Genomic DNA, 20,211 nt, shown 5'->3' on the forward strand with positions numbered 1-20,211 from the left:
GTATGAAAAACATTGGTGGTCTTAAATTATCTAAGAATAAAATTCTGTAAGATAGTAGCAAGGTGAATTTCCATCTTATTCTTTCCAATAATTCTCAGAAACAGATTTCTACTGTGTTTAACATTCCACAAATGGCAACCATCATCAGAGACTTACAGAAGATTCTCTCCTGGTGATTCAGAAGCGCAGGGGTGAGAAATATGCCTTTTAGGGACTGTATAGGCTCACTGTCTTCTAAGATGCAGTGAACAGCAAGAAAAGTGATAGTGCTCTGATTTTCCTAAGTGGATCTCCCGCTAGTTGTAAAATGAAGTCTTAACTGTCCTCTTAATTTATCTTTTCCTGTAATACAAACCACAAAATTTCCTGCCCCATCTCCTATGCCTTTAAAGCGGAGATTTGGCTTGGCCAGTATTTAAAAAGTTATTCCTGGTACTACATTAAACCTAGAAGAAACAAAACACAGCAACTCTTTGCTCTGCACTATTTACACAGTTCTACCTCGCCCCATGTCCTTCACGGAGTCAGAAAGCTTGGGTAACTTAGACACTTACGATCTGAAAAATGCCAGGGCAGACAACCAGTCTCTAAGCAAAACCAAGAAGCACCCAGCTAAAAACTTTGTTTGCACAGATGCAAAGGTACGACATCTACATGGGAATCAATATCTGAATTCCAACAGTTTTCAGTTACACACCCAACCACATGCACAAAATGAGTGTAGAGAAAATGTCATGTTTTCTATTTTTAGGTTGAAATATGGGGCTCATAAAAGCAGGGCTGCCATAAATTTTCACATTCAGGGATACAACTTATAACCAGGAAAAGAACCACACCACACCACACACACACACACACACACACACACACACACACACACAAATTTAACAGTGGTAAACAGTTTTTATTCAGGCAATGAAACATGGAAAAAATATATTAGTAATCATTATAATAATTTGTGAGTATAACTTTTACAAATAGTTACTTGACATATAAAAAGGGAAATTACTGTGCATATAAAATTTATGTAGATGAATATTCCACACAACACAATCCTGATAGCAGTAGTCAATGCAGCGCTCATCCCTCCAGATGAGGGGCTCCTCACACACTTCATGGCACCCGTGGGGACACAGTGGAAGCAGATGTGCAATGAACATTTACTTGGCACATTAGTATAATGGGTATCTACTGGCAAACACACACTTGCTAACAGCAATACTGAAAAGTTTACTGCTACCTCAGATTTAAAAGAAATGCCTGGATCTTATCCCGACGGCTGAGAAGGACCAAGACTGAGGCTGTGGTGTGGTCACCTACATGCTGCCCTGTATCTGGACTGAGGATGCTTTCAGAGTTCAAATTTGTATATGTCCATTTCAAAATTCTTCATAAATATAGAATTAGCAGTTAATGATGTGACCAAGAAATTACTGTTTTGAGTACATTTCAGATACCACTTAAAGACAGGGGGAGGAAGTAGCATCCTGACAGTTCTAAAATAAAGGATTGATACAGGGAAGGTTCAGACCACATCTCAGCTCTGAGCCTGGCCTCCTCCATACAAGTTAAAGCATTACACAGACCGCCACAGGCCAGCATTGCACGCGACATCTCCATATTAGAACTATAATCAGAATATATATTTATATAATAGCTGTAACCATATTATAGTTAATAAAGTCATTCCTTAGGAATCTTGTTTGTCCAAATCTAACTGCATGCTAAGAGGCACAGAAATGGGATTGCATTTGGACAAAAAACGACAGAAAGTGCAATCTTTAGTCTCCAGGATACAAGCTCTGGCACTAGGGGGTGGGTCTTCCCTGGAGAATGCTGCTGCTGCTATGCTCTTCCAGAGGAGATCCTTCAAGAGGAGAGTCTGTTATATCGGTCTCTTTACCTTTACTCTACGGAGACTCAGGATTTAGTGGGAAATTGCTTTTTGAAAATAACTGGAATCTGGAGGCTAGTCAAACCTTTTTGGACAGATATCTCCTTGAAATACTTCTTTATTAAAGTATTTGAAGAAGATGACTTCTTAGACCTTTGGCTTGACATTCTGGGATTCCCAGACTATATTGTTCTTTCATAAGCAAATAATAATCTGTTTTCATTTAGATTCTTCAGAATATATACATCTTTACTTTAAAATCCCTTGCTTGAATCGTGAAATCTTTCAACACCGAGTTTCTATCTTCCCAACAACAGGGTAAAGTCAGAAATGCAAGTCAGAGAGCAAGCTCACAGTCACATGACTTCAAAGGGACAACAGTCAGAGACAGTTCATGAGGTGGCTACCAATCGTAATGAAAAACCAGAAGGAAGTTAAAAGGGGCTTTAGAACTTGTACTCCACTAAAAAAGAATGTGCTGAATCACTTCCAACTCAGTGTACACAGACCTACCAAAGCTTGCTCTTAAAAACCGCTTTTGAGCTTAGAGTGACCATGGAGTCCTTTGTTACCTTTATGGAAAATGAGTGCTTCACTCCGGCTGCTTTTAGCCAGCCCAGGAACATTTGGGGGCAGTTTACTCTCCCTGTTTATACTTAGAAAACTCAGGGCTGTCTAATAAATATCTAAGTATTTGTGTGAGAGTTGTACAAAGTATGGGTAGGTTGAAAAGGGTAATTGTCTGGAAAGCAAATTCAACTTGAGCTATCCTGCAAAACGAAACATAAATCTTCCCTTAGATTCCATACCATTCGGGAAGGCTGCCAAATCCTTGGTTTTTCACCATCATGTGCTTCTGCACTTCCTAATTTGGGCTGAGTCTGAAGAAATTAGAAACTGCATGATATGGGCTTCCCGGTATTTCCAGAGCAGTTTTACAGAACAAAAGGTTTGGGTAGGCGGCTGAAAGGACATTCTCCAACCTCGGGAGCGCTGACTGTGACTACCTCGGCATCCGCTGGGGAAATTGTTCAGTCGGCCTCCTCACGTTGCATTCCCCAGTTAAAATACTGCTGGATAAAGACTACCTACACTTTGGCAAAGTCAAAAGCTAAAGAAATGGCTTTGGATCCAGAAGCTCAACAGGATCACCTAATATTCCCAAATCACCATCTAAGCCACAGCTGCCTTCTACTTTTTTTTTTTTTTTGAGACAGGATCTTGCTGTCTCTCAGGATGGAGTACAGTGACATGATCATGGCTCACTGCAGCCTTGACCTCCCAGGCTCAAGCAATCCTCTCACCTCAGCCTCCCAACTAGTTGGGACCACAGGCATCTGCCACCACACCCAGCTAATTTTTATATTTTGGTAGAGACATGGGTTCACCATGTTGCCCAGGCAGGTCTCAAACTCCTGGACTTAAGCAATCCTCCTGCCTCAGCCTTCCACAGTGTTGAGATTACGGGAGTGAGCCACTGTGCCCAGCCCCTTTTTCTCTTCTGTAACAGGGTTTATTATTGCCTATATAGTATGTTATTTGGCTCTCATATGTGTTGAGGCAAACTCTATACTATATTCTTACTCTCCAGAGTTTTAAAACTTTTTTTTTATTTTTAAAGAAAAATGAACAAACATACTTCATTCTGCCCAATATGTTCTCTTGATCTGTACAAGCTACATTTTAGTTCTCTTTGGAGAGGAGGCATCTGTTAAGTTAGAATGGGGGATATTTCCTCATAACAGTCATGGCTGAGAGGCCAGGGCAAGGATCACTTAACGAGGGTCCTTTGGTGCTCCCTGTCTCCCTGTGCATCAGCTTCACTCACTGGGGTCAGGTTCTTACGGGGCCCCTCCACCAGTGTGCTAGGGAAGGACTGCCGTCATCTCTGTTTAACACATAGCTACTTTCTTAAACCAATAAGCTTAAAAAGATGACTATGAAATTTATAGTAGAGGCCACTATAAGGCTTTCATACTTAAAACAGATCAATATAAAACAAGTAAACATGAAAACACCAAAACACAGCAGCAAAAAGATTTAGCAATCAACGTTTCTTTCTGCAAAATGCAAAATTAGCTTCTTTAGTTGTAGAGGACTAAAGAGGAAAGCAGTTATACCGAGGCAACACGTGCTCTCGGTACGAGGACCACTAGGACAGCATTCATACTACACCACAGTGACTGCTTTCAATGCCCAAATGATTGTCAAACCACTTCTCAAAAGACAGATAATTCCTGTTGTACTTTTTATACAAAATGTTAAGACAATAGGCTTGAAAATATAGCCTAAGCACCAATTATGATAAATGCATATTGGTAAAACGTGACTTCTGGCTTTAAAAGACATCATTGACTTCCCTGGGGCTAAAGATTGCACCCATGTGAGTAATACACTGCTAAAGAAAAATTCATTTTTTAAGATCTATAGAGGTTCTTCACTAGGCACAATTCATTGCTGAAACTGGATCATGCAACAGTTTTACGAGAAAAGTAGGAAAGCATACATATACGGAATACAGTGCATATCACCATGAAGACTTTCAGGGTGTAAGATGAAGACAGGAGAGTGCTTTAAAACACTTGAATGGATTTGGGTTTCTCTATTCAAATAAAAGGGAATTCATTGGGATTTACATGGAAAAATCCATGTTGGGTTTAATGGCCCACCACTCTGAACTGAGTCCAGTAAGAACTTGAGGAATTTGGCTTTGTTAGTACAGACCTTCTCCTCGAACTCCTCTTCCCATTATTCAAGCTGTCTTTGTTTAAAAATATCAAAACATACTGATTTTTGGAGTGTTTCACTTGACTTTTACTGCTCATTTTGTTAAAAATTCTGTCTTAAGTTAGAAGGTATTTTTTGCTTTTTTTCTTTTCAACCTCTGAAGAACAATGCATCACATTTGGGGGAAAAAAAACCCATTTCTTCACCTTATAATTGGTAACGGTGCTACAGTTACCTTATAATTAAATAAGAGCTAAGCCTTTTACAGGTAGATTTTCTTCACATATTTAAAATAGAAAGATCTAAACTCCGTCTCAAAAAAAAAGGGAAATATAATGAAGACTAAATGTTGATTTTGTATCAACAAACAGAGGCAGAGGAAAGTAAACGACTCCAGGGCAGACCTGCCAAACCGTAGCTTGGAGGGACTTCCATATTGCTGCTCTTGCAGAAAGCAGACACTACGTTCAGTCTGAGGACTAGCCCCAAAGGGGCCACACCCATTGAAGCTGAGGAGTGCCTAAATACCAGGGCAACAAAACTTCATGGCAAATAGTCTTTTCCAGATGTGAAAACCCAAGTCTGTGGTCTTCGCATCTTTAATCCCCCACATTCTTAAGTTAGCGTTCTGAGTCAGGACTCTACTTCAAAATAGGGTCTTACATCTAAGGAAATACGTTCTTCTGTAGAGAAGTTCTGACTTGACTATGCTTCAGAGAAAAGAGCAGCAGCATCTATAAATATACAAGTATGTGTGAGAGAGTGCGCGTAGTGAAAGGGCACCCAGAGCCCCTTCTTGTTTATAAACTGGAAGTAACATTAGGCCAAATTGTCTCCTTAAATAGAACCACTGATATTAAAAAAATTAAAAGATTAAATAAATAGGTAACAGAAAAATCAGACAGGTGGTGGCGAAGACCCAAAGAGGGTCCACAAAGCCGCAAATTTAACACAGTTGGGAAAGTAAAGATGACTTTAAAACAAACTAAACATCAAGAAATCACAAACCCAAACTCAGCAGCCTAAGGAAACCTTCGTACGGGGAGCTGGGAGACTCCAGCACTGTCAGGTCACACTCGTTTCTAGACTAGGCAACCCTCTAGGGTTTCTTCCAGGGCTGTTGCACTGGCAGCAAAGCGAGACAGGCAGCAGTAGGCATGTGCTTTTTTTTTTTTTTTTCAGTTTTTTTTTTTTCTCTGCAAAGGGGCAATTATTCCTGGATAAGGCAAGATAATTGTGGTCACAAGAGAAGCAGCCAAATGTAGATCTGCTGAGCTAACAGAGGGAGTCTCAGTCTGTCTTTCCCAGCTTTGCAATCAGCTCATCACAGATTTTTGTCAGTTCTTCGATTTCTTGGTTCTGAAAGACAAATGACAGGATTATGCAGGCCACTTTGTATTTTGAAGTAAAGGCAAATATAGCTAACTAGTCCTAAGTCTGGCTATACCCTACCTTAGATATCCTAATTCAGTAATTCTTAACTTTTCTACATCAGAGATACTTTAAAGAAAAAAAGGCTACACATCTTCTCCTCAAAAAATGTACTCATAAAATTATGCTTAAATTGAGTAACGGGTGAGAACAGTCACCAGCCCTCTGAAACTTGTGAACCTCTTAGTTCCCCAATTTTCTTGTCATCAGAGAAATTATCTGGGGTACTTGTCAAAAACACAAGTATCTGAGTCTCACTCAATCCATCAGCATCTCCAGGGATGCTGGAGTCTGAATCTCCCAGGGAACACCATTCTAGGGGCTATCAGACCCTGTGATAAAAACTCCTGCTCTTGATGAATGGATGGCACAGGTATGAGTAGATAATTGGAAATGCAGTAAGGAAAACACACTGGACACATATAAAAATGGAAAGCTAAAAATTGCTTAGTGAGAAATAGGAATTGTTGCTAGTCCTGGTTTTCATTTATCTAGAGCGGTTTCTCAACAGCGGCCCTGCTGATATTTTAGGATGGGGAAGTCTGTTGTCCGGAGCTGTTTTGTGCATTGTAGGATGTTTAACAGCATCCCTGGCCTCCTGCAACTCCCACTGGTGACAACCAAACAAATCTATCTCCAGACATTACCTAACACCTAACACCCCCTGGAGGGCAAAACTGTCCCCAACTTCGAACCACTGATCTAAAGCAATGAAGGGGAAAGATGGCTTCATATTAATATATTGCACAAAAAACCAAAAGAAAGAAAGGCAGTCTCATGACCCCAACTAGGAAGGTGCTCTGAACTTCAGTTAAAATGCAACTTCCTCTCTGCACCCTGCCTGTGGGTGATTTCCACATGAAGTGCTTGTTAATTTAATGGTTTGACTTGCTTGTTTCCATGTGGATCAGTTCAGAAAAGAACTGGACTGAAGTGTCTGAGTAGAAAGCCAAAGTCTCTTTCATCCAGATCTGTCATAAGCCAATCACTGCTGAGGAGGAAAAGCAAACGCCTCTGTGGCCACCCACACCAGGCCCCTTCTGTACCTTCTGCTGCAGGGCCCGTTCCAGGGACTCCACCTTCATCTGTTCTTTCCGGAGTCCAGCGTGGAGAGCTGCACTCTCAGCCTTTGCTTTTGTTCGAACCTGAGCAATCTCTTCATTGGCTCTGGTTATATTGTTTGGGTGGAGTAAAGAGACAAAAAGCACAAGGTTAGTCACTGGTCAAAGCCAGTCAGGATACTCACCCTGACATCTGTGAGGCACAGGCCCTGCACAGCACCAAATAAATGACTGTGTGGTAAGAGAAAAAACAAAAATCAGTGACCTAAATAATTCCATTTTAATTTATAAAAATTCAATTTACAGACACCTTCAAAATTTCTGTCTTACTAGCAAATGGTTTCTACAACAGTCTTAGAATTTTTTTTAACCCAGAACAAAAGCGGACTGGATAATTATGGAGACGATCACAGCTAGAGTCAGGATACTAACCCTGACATCTGTGAGACACGGGCTTACTAGAAGTGAGTTTATTAATGAGATGCAAAAGGCCTTCTTAAAAACCATAAAAGTCAGTTGATGAACAGACAGTAAACTGATGAAAGGATGCTAAAGCCTCATTAGTAATCAGAGGCATATAAACTAAAACAATAAACTTTAAAAATTGATTGAATTGGCAAAAATTAACAAGGATGTTTTATCCTGTGTGTGCTGAGATGCAAGGAGACAGGCAGGCTCATGTGCCAATGGGTGGATGAAAACCGGCGCAGCCTTGTAGAGGGCAATGCAGTAGTCACCAGGATAATTTAAAGTGTACATGCCCTCAAACGCAGCCATCCCACTTTCAGTTACATATTCACAGAAATACTCCCACCTGGCACAACAGTGAGTGCACAGGACGATCGCTGCAGTGTTACCTACAAAAAAGTTTGTAACTGTCTAAATGCCATCAACAAAGAAATGCTACAGTTCTATGATCTAATAAAAAGAATGAGATTCAGCTATATATTCTGACATGAAAATATGGCCACGATATGCTTGCTACTAAGGGAAAAAGGAAATTTGTCTAATGTGACTCTAATATTGTAAATAGTTTTTACAGTTAAGGTTCAAAACCATAGTATTTATAAAGACACGAAGAAAAGACTAGAAGGATATACAATAAACCTATGTATAATACATAGAGGGATCTATATAACTATGGAGAAGAACACATAAGAAACCTCATTACAATCCTATGGGAGTGGGAAGGGGACAGGAGAACTTTTGTTTCTACAAATAGAAATTTAGACAGCAAAATGTACAAGTATGTATTACCTTTTAGTTAAAAAGTCAAGTTGGAGGCTGGGCATGGTGGCTCATGCCTGTTAACCCCAGAACTTTGTGAAACCAAGGTGGGCGGATCACTTGAGGTCAGGAGTTTGAGACCGGCCTGCCCAATATGGCGAAAACCCGTCTCTACTAAAAATACAAAAATTAGCTGGGCTTGGTGGCGGGTGCCTGTAATCCCAGCTACTGAGGAGGGTGAGGCAGGAGAATCACTTGAACCTGGAGGCAGAGGCTGCAGTGAGCCGACACTGTGCCACTAGACCCCAGCCTAGGCAACAGAGACTCTGCCTCAAAAAAAACAACAAAAAAAATCAAGTGGGATACTACTCCCCAGGATAAACTCCAAATGTATTAGATTTAAGGATTAAAAAAATTAAGCCATAAAGTATAAGTAAAACATGTGAGAATATTTTCTATACAGCATGGAGAAGACCTTTGTTACTATGACAGGGAATCCAGAAGTTGTAAAGGAAATGACTAACACATTTCACCACAAAAACGTAAATTTCTGAATATCTAAAAACACTATAGGCAGGGGCAAAAGACAAATGATAAACTTGAAAAATTATTCAAAATTCTTATCACAAAGGGCTGGTGTCCCTAATATATAAAATACATAAACTGACGATAGGAAAATGGGCAAAGAATAGAGTCATTCATAGTAAAGCAAATATATTAATAAATGAATGCTGAAATATATTCAATTTCATTCATAAGTGCAAATCAAAGTTACACTGATTAAAATAAATGTTCTGTTACTTGCCAAAAACAAACAAAAACCTATGTCGAAATATCATTTTCACCTATTAGATTTTCAGAAAATCAGAAAGTTGATCTATTGGCACAGCTGTAGAAAAAAGAGGTGCTCTCATATATTATATAGGGATATAAAATGACAAAGTCTAATGGGGCCAATCTGACATTTATAATAATTATAAAATCATATATGCTTTGGTCTAGCAATTCCTCTTCTAACATACAGATCATAAAGATAACTCACAGGCATGCAAAATGATCACCTACCAGGTCACTTACTACAGCACTGTCTGTGGCAACAAGACATTTTAATTAACTTTAATGTCTAACGGGAAGAGACTGTTAAATAAATGGCACATTCCAACAATGGAATACCATGTGGCTATTAGAAAAAAAAAGTGGAAGCTCTTCTTGGACTGAGATGGAAAGATTTTCAAAATTATACTGCTAAGCAAAAACAGTAAAGTATGATATAATCATATAAAAAAGGAGAAAACTTATAATAGGAAGAAAAAATAGAAACCAACAACGATGATTACCTGGTGTAGAAAAAGGTGGGAACCCAGTGGAAGCGGGCAGGAGCGGAGATGGGTACTGTATACCTTTTTTGCTTTTTAATATTTTAACAACGGGAAGAGGGTTTGAAAGGTGAAATAAAACACACACGTACAGATACAACCTGGAGTTGCAAAACAGTGAATTTTCTTTCCTTTGTCAGTCTTCCCACAACATCATGAAAAGTGAAATTCAGAATTTACAAGCTCTTACTTGTCCAGTTTTTCTTCTGCATGGATTTTCAGGGCCTGGTATCGCTGCTCTTCTTGTTTAACTCTGGCTAAGTAATCCTGAGCACATTTTTTCAAGGCTTCTTCATTCTGTTCCAAAGCAAAAATTGAAAATAAACAAGTCATTTTGATTCTTCTACTAGTAATCTACCATGAATCAGAGTTTTCCTTTTTTAAAGAATGGAAAAATCAAATTAATTCAGATGCCTTTTATTCATATTCTACAGTAACTTGAAATTGGTACATGTAATTCTGAGGAAATTCTACATAATGTCCCCGTGTTAATTTTCCATATCATATAGTAAGGGTCAGTTATACCAATATGCCTACTTTAGGAAGGCAGTTATTCAAAACTGAATGGCAATTTGACTTCCATACTTGATAAACTGGCCAGTTTTATTTTAATTTTAATAGGAAAGTAAAGATATTTCATTGCCGTAATTATGTCTTGTTGATATTGTAAAGCTAAATTAAATCAATAGGCCCATTTACATCTAAATTTGAAATATTATACTTAATGTCTTCTAGAATATGCAGCTTGAATTTTTCAGTGACATAGAATTCCTTTTAATCCCTTTTACTAATATTGAAAAGGTGAATTATCAGAAAGAACGTTTCTAGAATTCGCCTGAGGTCTGAGGGTTCAATGCTCTCTACGCCAAAGCCTGGGGCTTACTGGTTTGACGCAGGAGGGGAACAGCCAAGACATGCCGCCAAGTGGGCTGGATGCCTGAACAACCAAAGAAGCGAAAATGTGGAAAAAATCCAGCTTCACTGGAATAGAAGATACCAGGCCAGGAGACCCTGAGCCCCTACTTAGAAGGACACCCACACCTCTGGCATATGTATTTGATGACCGGTTACCAAGGAAATACACTACTGAATATATACCAGGAGATAGATGGGAAAAAACACACTACCTTCTTGAACCCTTCCAGAACGCCCTTCAGGTTCTCATATCTCCTGAAGAGATCAGAAAGGGACCTTTCCACAGAGTTAAGGTCGGCCAGGGCCTGTTCCTTCTCCATGGTCAGTTGCTGGAAGCTTTTCTGAGAGGTCATACTTGTCCTCTGTTCATCTTCTGGGAATCACAAGTCAAAAATAATGGCATGTTTATTCAACAAACGGAGACTCCCCAGAAGCCAAGCAGTGTTCTCAGTGGTAGGGACTCAGCCGGGGATGTGACCAAGTTCCTGCTCTCATGGCTTATATTCTAGTTGGGGGAGATGGGTGGTGACAAGCAATGGGGAAAAAACAAGGCAGGGTAAGAGAAAACGGGGGCGGGGGGGTTGTTATTGCACAGAGAGTAGCTGCTCTGGGAAGAGATTTGAGCAGAGACTGGACAGAAATGAGGGTATGAGTCACACAGCTACCTGGGAGGAGAATATTCCATAGAGGAGAACAGCTGTGGTAAGGCCCTGAGCTGGGAAGGCGTTAGGTGACGTGGAGAGTAGAAAATATCATTTTGGTAATTTAGTGGAGGAAGGCCAGACTTTGGTTTAGGGAGTCAATCTTTATAATATGGATGAGAAGAGACTCTAAATTCAACGCAGGAGGATCCATCCCTGTTTTGTAAAGGCACCACGGGGTCTGATGCAGAGAAACTAAAACCTGCACTAGAGTAAGAACCCTGCACTAAAACACAGGATGCTCCCAGCAGGCGTTAGTGATGTGACCAGGCCACCAATGCTCACAGAATTCAAGGCCTGCCATCCTCTAAGATGAACCTAACTACAGTTGACCCTCATTATTCACCAAGTCTGTATTTGCAAATTCACCTACTTGCTAAAATTTATTTGTAATCTTAAAATCTATCCTCCTGGACTTACATGGTCATTTGTGGATGTGTGCAGAGTAGCAAAAATGCTTTAGTCATCAGACGTGTACACTCTCAGCTGACTGTGAACAAAGCAATACTCTGCCTTCCTAATTCATACTGCAAACAAGTGCTCTCCACGTGGTCTATTTGGGGCCATGCTTTTTGCATTTGTGTGCTTTTTGCTGGAGACCTCACTGTTCCGAGCGGCCTGCAAGGGCAGTGCTAAAGTGCTGTCTCGTGTTCCTAAGCACAAGAAGGCAGTGAGGTGCCTTAAAATACATACGTTACAGAAGCTCTGTTCAGACCTGAGCCAAAGTGCCATTGACTGTGAGTCCAATGTTAATGAATCAACCATATATATTAAATAAGGTGTCTTTAAACAGGAACACACATAAGGCAAGGTTATATATTGATCAATCAGTGAAAATGCTGGGGCCAGACACAGGAATCTAACTCTGTCTTTCCCCTAGAAGCAGTGTTTAGTATCACTAATTCAGTGTTTGCAGCAACTTTATAAAACATACCTGCCATGAATAATGAGACTTGACTGTACTTAAGTGACAGACAAATAAAAGTTTGTGACATGGTCTGAAAATCATCCATGGATCTGGCTATGGTCTTATAGTTTATGGCACCCCCACAACCCCAAATCTGTGTGTTGAAACCTAATCCCCAGTGTGTATGTTCAGGGTGAGAGTGGGCATGGAGGGGGATTTGGGAGGTGATTATGTCAGGATTAGTGTCCTTACAAGAGACCCCAGAGGGCTGGCCAGCCGCTTCTAAGACATCTCATCTGTGGGCACCTTGATCTTCTTTGTCTCCAGAGCTTTGAGAAATGTTTGTTGTTGATAAGCTAGCTACCTTACAGTATTTTGTTATAGCAGCCTGAAAAGACTAAGATAGATCCAATGGCTCATACCCTTGAAAAACAAAATGTTCTTCTTACCAATCATTTGAGCAATAGTCTTTTCGTATTCAGCTACAATTTTCCTAAATGAGAAAAAAAAGAATTTATTACCTGAGAGAGGATTTTCAGACAATGAAAGTTGGAGAAATGCTGCCCCAAACAATTAAACACATTAACGTATACTGACCATTTATGTAACCCATTTATCTCCTTTGGGGCTCTCATTCTCTCTCTCTCTTTTTTTCACATTATACAAATTATACAAGGCCTTTTAGGGTTCAAAAAAGGTTTCTGTTAAGATTTTATGTTTAACCAAACTTATATTTTACTTATAGAAACAACTGCCTTCACTTTCTCTTTGCACTTATTTGAATACTGCAAGGATTAATTCTGCTTAAGCTAGTCAGTATTTTACAAACTAAGTTAAAGACCATCTTCTGGGCTCTTCCTAAGAGATGTAATCTGTCTTTAGGTTTTCCTGGCCCCAATCCACCCTTTCAGCTGCTCTACTTCTGATTCAGTTACAAGTTTTATTTTGTGTCCTAATTCCAAAAGGATTTCACTTATTTGAAGACTTTAAAGATCACCCTCTTGGGTTAACCTTTCTTCTAGTGAAGTGTGACAATGTCCTTCTGACTCAGTCCAGTGCTAGGTGCTCTGTGAGCAGCATCATGTCCTCCCCTGCCCTCACTGGTGGTGCCCCCATCACTTTTGACATCATAGCCAAGTTGGTTATTACGGATGGCTACCGCCTTCTAAGAGCAAGAATGTCTCTTCCCTTCCTTTCCCTCAAGCCCAGCATAGGTCCTTACACCCAGGAAATGCTCAAAAGACAAATAACAGAAGAGCAACAAATTAGAGGGATATTTTAAAATGTTTTTTAATCATTCAAGTGTTGACCATACAAAAGTCTTTGGTATAGACTTTTCTAGTCAAATCAGGTCTAGTAGGAGTGAAGCCAGATTTTGGCTTGTGAATAGGCTTGAGTGAGAGGTTGGACAGTGAATTGCGACTGAATAAAAACCTAATATATTGGAGAAGTTAAATGTCTTTAATGGGTATTCTAGTTTAAGTTGTTAGTTATGAGATTAAGCTCCATTGCTAGTAAGAGGCCTAAAGTGGTCACACCTAGGGCTGTGAGCTTTAGGTAGAGAGGTATAGTTGTTTAGGGGAATGAAACAGGAATGATACTGTTGGTGAGGAGGAACTCAGTGAAGATACTGCTGATTGTTAGGTGCTTAGTTGAGTTAATTAGGAAAGGATTATTTTTGTTAATAATAATCAGAGTGGTGAAGTGAGGTTGTCCGATTAGAGTGAAGAAAATAATACAGGCACTATAGACAGCTGTTAAGGAAGTGGCAATGAGAGTAAGAGGGCTCAAGCGTTGGTGTCCGACATGTTAGCAATTTCAGTAATAAGGTCTTTAGAGTAAAAGCCTGTGAGGAAAGGCACGCCTGTAAGTGCAAGGCTGCCAATAATAAGGGAGGAGGAAGTGAGGGGTAAAGTCTTGAATAGTCCTCCTATTTTTCAGGTGTCTTGCTCATCACTGAGACTGTGGATGATGGACCCTGAACACATAAATAATACAGCTTTAAAAAAGGTATGAGTGCAGATGTGAAGGAATGCTAGGTGTGGCTGATTAATGCCAATTGTGACTTTTATAAGGCCCAGATGGCTTGTGGTGGCGAATGCTAAGATTTTTTTATCGTTTTGTGTTAGAGCATAGATTGCTAACAAGGTGGTAACTGCCTCTAGACATAATGTCAAGGTTTGGGTTGATGGATTATTTTCTGTAAAGGGTAGAAGTGGATGAGCAGGAAAACTCCCGCTGCAACTATAGTGCTGGAGCAGGGTAGGGCTGAGACTGGGGCTGGACCTTCTTATGGTGGATGGAAGTCAGGCATGGAGGCCCAACTGAGCTGACTTTCCTGCTGCCGCTAAGAGGAAGCTGACTAATGGAAGGGAGTCGGGGGTAGGGTTTAAAATAAATGCTTGTTGAAGTTTTCATGTGTTGGAGGATAAGAAGAATCATGCTATAGCTAAAATAAAGCTGATATCGCCAATGTGGTTGTACAGAACTGCTTGGAGGACTGCTGTATTAGCATTTGCTCAGCGTGCCATCAACCAACTAGTAAGAAACACATAATTCCTATGCCTTCTCATCCGATAAAAAGTTGAAAGAGGTTGTTGGCAGTAACCAACAAGTGAATTATTTATGCCTTTTTTTCTCCTCTACTTTGATTTCATCTTTAGTCATTTCATGGCTCATAACTCTGCTTTCTAGAAAGTGAGGAAAAAAAAAAAGACTTCGATTTCAAGTCAATCAACTTTGTTTCTTGTTAACAGCTTTCGATCATCTATTTGGTGGTTACGTAATTTGAAACTCTCATGCATAATTAATTTTTAAAAAGTATTATGGACCAGGTACCATGGCTCATGCCTGTAATCCCAGCACTTTGGAAGGCTGAGGCAGATGCATTTCTTGAGCTCAGGAGTTAGAAACCAGCCTGGGCAACAGAGTGAGAGCTCATCTCTAAAAAAAATTATGCAGGCGTGGTGGCACATGTATGTGGTCCCAGCTACTTGGGAGGCAGAGGTGGGAGGATCAGTTAAGCCCAGGAGGTCAAGGCTGAAGTGAGCCATAATCACACCACTGCACTCCAGCCTGGATGACAGAGAACCTGCCTCAAAAAAAAAAAAAAGTAGTATTATGAATTTCAATGTCTCTCTCATTGGATAAATCCTATTATTCTATATTCCAAATGGATATTTTGGTACAAATTTTTGTCAATTCTTCTAAGAAGATAAGAATTACGTGGGTTCTGTTTACATTTTATGTTCTGAACAACCCAAGACAAACTACAGTATTCGAATATAATAACTGGTTAGCAATAAATCCTGAAATAACATTCTCTCTCTTTTTTTTTTTTTTTTAATAAAAGATGGGTTTTCACCATCATGGCCAGGCTGGTCTTAAACTCCTGACCTCAGGTGATCCACCCACCTCAGCCTCCCAAAGTGCTGGGATTACAGGCGTGAGCCACCACGCCCGGCCTGAAATAACATTTTCAATCACAAAGCAAGGTGTAAACGGCAAAGCCCTCAAGCTCTCAACACTTGGTTCTGTGATAAGCAAACACTGTCATCACTTCATCTGTATCAAATCTAACAGTGCATGGAAGTATCCAGCCCCTCCCCAAAACCTCCAGTCTAACCTCATCTCCAAGACTTCTTGCCGGGTCTCTTCATATTTCTTCTTCCATTCATTTGCTTCAATCTCTTTAGTGATTATCTAGAATATAATAAAGCTTAGTTTTACCCAATCTAATACAGTTTGCTTTTAAGACTGGGGACTGAAACAGCACATAACCAGGTCTAACCCAAGATGTTCAATCTGTATTAGGAATATAAACCTCAATATTTAATGTTTGTAAACATTTGGGGAAGTGTACTCTAAGCCACCTAGGATGCTGGGATGCAGATATGAGAACAAAGATAAGTAGAACATCTCCCAGAAATTCCAAGTGGTATTTACAGCCTCTGTGAACTTTACCTTGGTCCAGGATCTAGCTCTCAGCTCTGCAGGGCAGACCCTGACTACAACAGATACCAAGAACAGAGCCATATAACTGGCAGTTATTCGCCCTAACCAAGGCCATGTAATCGCAGCTGATGCCAGGTCACCAGAGAATGAGACTGCCAGAAAATAAAAGCACTGGAAGTTGGCATGAGCAGCACGTTCTCTTTCTATAGAGATTTTTGACAGCTTCATAAAAATGGAGTCAGAAGGAGGGGGCTCAGACGTATAACGCCCTGAGCTGGCTACATCTAGCTATAGGACCCATCACCATGGGTAGAGTCTTGCTGGTCAGCCCGCAACCCAGACTCATAATTGGGATGCTCTTGCTAACTGGAAGGAAATACTCTAAATTCATTGCCTCAAACTCCATTTGCCCGGGGTGGGGCTTGGATGGGCAGCCATGGCTCCCCTCTTACAGTACTTCCCTGTCTGTGCCTCTCTCTTCCTAATTGGTAGTTTTGTTATATTTATGAGGATCTCAAGAACATAGTAGGTATCCTGTCTGCTTCAGGTAACCAGGCATCTCTTTAGTTTGATCCATTAGGTAGTAGGAAAAAGACAAAGTCACTTTTCTCATTTACAAAATTTTGGCCAGGCACAGTGGTGCATGCTTACAGTCCCAGTCACTCAGGGGGCTGAGGCAGGAGGATCACTTGAGCCTAGGAGTTCGAGGCTGCGATGAGCTATAATTGTGCCACTGCACTCCAGCCTTGGTGACAGAGGGATCTTGTCTCTTAAAAAAAAAAAGACTTTGGTGGGCCTCCTTACCATTGCTCCCAAGTTTTGAAAACAGGACTGACATCCCTCATTACCAACTTGATGCTATTTTATAAAGCTTTAAAAGACCTACAGCTGAGGTGCTTACCACTTTCAGAATACTGTAAAAATAAAACTGTCACACCTTCAAGAACAGGTGGAATTATCAAGAAATATACAAATCAAACACACAAAATACAGCATAGAAATATGACAGGAGAGGGTGGGTAACTGATTAATGGTACATAACAACAATGTCTTTCATATTTTTCACATAACCAGGAAAGGTCTAACAGTGATCTATTTCGAACAAAGGCTGTTCAAGAAAGAGAGAGTAGAACTGTTTAAAGAATGAATGGAAGTAGGAAACAACTGTGTATTACTGCAAAAAATTTAAAAATGTTTAGGCATGAGCATATATCCTCTGCAAAATAACAGCACTGGTTTAGTTACATATATGAGCAAAGCTGGCAAAATTAAATATTTTAAATGTCAGGGCTGAAAGAAAAAGAAGGGTACAAAATTCTTAAGAATATTTCAGATTGTCAACATTTTTCCCCAGAGACCAGAATGTCAGGAATCCAGAGCCACTGCCACAGGGAGCCCTTTTTATGACCTAAACAAGCTGCAGGAAATAAGAACTTCCAGCCTGGGATAACTTGAGCCATTAGAGATGCAATCTACCTACTGGTACATGGGCCTTACAAAGAAACAGAGTGATAAGTAGACTAAACAGGAGAGCTTTTACCTCTTCTCTTATTAAGGTGAGCACAGCTGTCTTATCTGATTCGCTGAGGCAGATCCCATCCAGGGGGCTCTCACTTCCACAGGACACTGACACAGGGGCCTTCTCTGCAGAGGACTCCAGCAGCCCCTGTGGGGAAAGGGATTGCATTAAATAAGTCAGTCTTGAGCCAGAACTTCCAATACTATGTAAAATAGGCATGGTGAGAGACGGCATCCTTGTCTTGTACTGGTTTTGAAGAGGAATGCTTCCACCTTTTGCCCATTCAATATGATATTGGCTGTGGGTTTTTCATACAGCACTCTAATTATTTTGAGGTCAAGTGAAAAGTGCCAAATCTATAACAAGCCATGATCAGAAGAGAAGTCAAGATGATACCTTCCACTGAACATATGCTTTGTAAAAGGCCACATTTTCTTCTAGTATCTGAAAGACAAACTATTCATGCCATTTCAAACCTAGATAACATATGTGGGTTTCTTTAGGTATTTAAGTACAACATTACATCACCCTTGAAAAAAAAAATGTCAGTCTTCAGCTTCTTAACCCCAGACATCCTTCAATAACTTTCTCATTACTAAATTGATCACACCCTTTTAAACCATGTTTAAAGAAAAATCAGCAGGAGGGAAGCTTTTTAAAAAACAAATCTAATTATGGAAGTACCTAAAGAAAAACTGTCATAATGACTATCAGAGTGGTCTTAGCTTCTGTTGAAGAGATAACCTGGAGAAATGTTACTCTGATCTAGAAGGGAGAAAGTGTACTTATAAGAGGGGTCAGTCACCAAAGAACCACATGGATAAGAGAAACACACTCATGATTAAGTTTCTGGGGATGATAAGCTCCATGTAAACAGAATTTTCTTTTTTAAAAAAGCAAAACAAAAACAAGTGACAGCTGTTCCTGTTACATATCAATGTTTAGGCACTGCAGATGGAAATGTTTCTAAAATACTAACTTTCAGGCCTAAGGAGGCAGAAATAGCAAATATATTTGAATTCTTTGAACTCACACCCCCACCCTTCCACATGGATGATTCAGGATCAGCATGAACTTCCACTGCTCTGCGGCGACCTCCTGCTGTAACCCATATGGTTACAGCTGGGTGTGCACCACTGTTGCCCATATGCACAATGATCAAATGTAAGTCAAGGTCCATGTCTGTGTGTTGGTTCTTCCTTGCTACTAAGTTTTCCACTCCCTTCTGGCAGAACTTTGCCTTCTGAGGTGCTGGCTCGCTTCTATCATAAACTCAGGCTCCAGAGCAAAGCACTGGAAAGCATTTTTCTTTCCTTTTTTTTCTCATTTATTGTATTTTTTTATTGCATTTTAAATGGTTTTGGGGTACATGTGAAGAATATGCAAGATTGTTGCATAGGTACACACATGGCAGTGTGATGTGCTGCCTTCCTCCCCATCAACTATATCTGGCATTTCTCCCCATGCTATCTCTCCCCAACTCCCCACCCCACTGTCCCTCCCCTATTTCCCCCCTACAGACCCCAGTGATGCTCCCCTCCCTGTGTCCATGTGTTCGATTGTTCAACACCCAACTATGAGTGAGAACATGCGATGTTTGATTTTCTGTTCTTGTGTCAGTTTGCTGAGAATGATGGTTTCCAGGTTCATCCATGTCCCTACAAAGGACACGAACTCATCGTTTTTGATGGCTGCATAGTATTCCATGGTGTATATGTTCCCTGTCCAGTCTATCATCAATGGGCATTTGGGTTGGTTCCAGGTCTTTGCTATTGTAAACAGTGCTGCAATGAACATTTGTGTGCATGTGTCCTTATAGTAGAATGATTTATAATCCTTTGGATATATACCCAGTAGTGGGATTGCTGGGTCAAATGGAATTTCTATTTCTAGGTCCTTGAGGAATCGCCACACTGTCTTCCACAATGGTTGAACTAATGGACTTTGTACTATTTTCCTTCCTAAAAGGCATTTTTGGGGGCTATACCTTCCACCTATGGAAGTAAACTTTTTACATAAATGAGTCATCTAATACTTTGGGAACATCCAAAATGCCAAAGTGACCTGGAATAATCTTAATCTTAAATGTGGAATAACTGATCAATTAGTTATTGATTATAATCAATCCGTTACATCTTGTGTGAATCACACTAAATAGAAAGTCCAAGGTGAACTTAGACCAGTGACTTTTAAATTTTCAGTCATCATAGTTTTACCCTCTCTCTAGAAAACACTCAGAAACAGAATTTTAGCACGCGGCTTCACAGACCTCAGCCATGGGTCCCAAATAGAAACCTGTCTCAGACCACAGAAAAGAAAAATATAAAAGCCACAAGCTGGCAATGCCCATGTTCCAGCAGCATTTGGGGGAGGGCAGCCCACTATGCCAAAGGAAGTCCAAGGTCCCCACAAAACCTCTCTTTTTTCTCTTGGAATAGATCTACCACTAGAACCAGAAGGCACTTGCAGTGGGCAGCCCCTAAAATGCACCCCCAGTAA

The 20,211-nt window shown here is 40.3% G+C and overlaps 1 protein-coding gene across 9 annotated transcripts in view; it reads right to left on the reverse strand.

The window, feature by feature from the left end:
• Positions 1-883: 883 nt before the first annotated feature.
• The window catches only part of TACC1 (transforming acidic coiled-coil containing protein 1), a 127,288-nt gene continuing 107,960 nt past the window's right edge, over positions 884-20,211 (reverse strand). For all 9 annotated transcript variants that reach the window (XM_064368686.1, XM_064368687.1, XM_064368689.1 and 6 more), the window contains 7 exons: positions 17,734-17,859; positions 15,865-15,941; positions 12,689-12,732; positions 10,844-11,004; positions 9,907-10,013; positions 7,099-7,219; positions 884-5,980 (listed from right to left, as the gene is read on the reverse strand). In XM_064368686.1, the coding sequence (XP_064224756.1) occupies positions 5,912-5,980; positions 7,099-7,219; positions 9,907-10,013; positions 10,844-11,004; positions 12,689-12,732; positions 15,865-15,941; positions 17,734-17,859 (705 nt within the window). In that variant the 3' untranslated portion in view covers positions 884-5,911. The remainder of the gene's footprint in view (positions 5,981-7,098; positions 7,220-9,906; positions 10,014-10,843; positions 11,005-12,688; positions 12,733-15,864; positions 15,942-17,733; positions 17,860-20,211) is intronic.

The sequence above is a fragment of the Aotus nancymaae genome, unplaced genomic scaffold, assembly GCF_030222135.1.
Source record: "Aotus nancymaae isolate 86718 unplaced genomic scaffold, 86718_ANA_hifiasm-v0.15.2.pri h1tg000079l, whole genome shotgun sequence".
NCBI classification, from domain to species: domain Eukaryota; kingdom Metazoa; phylum Chordata; class Mammalia; order Primates; family Aotidae; genus Aotus; species Aotus nancymaae.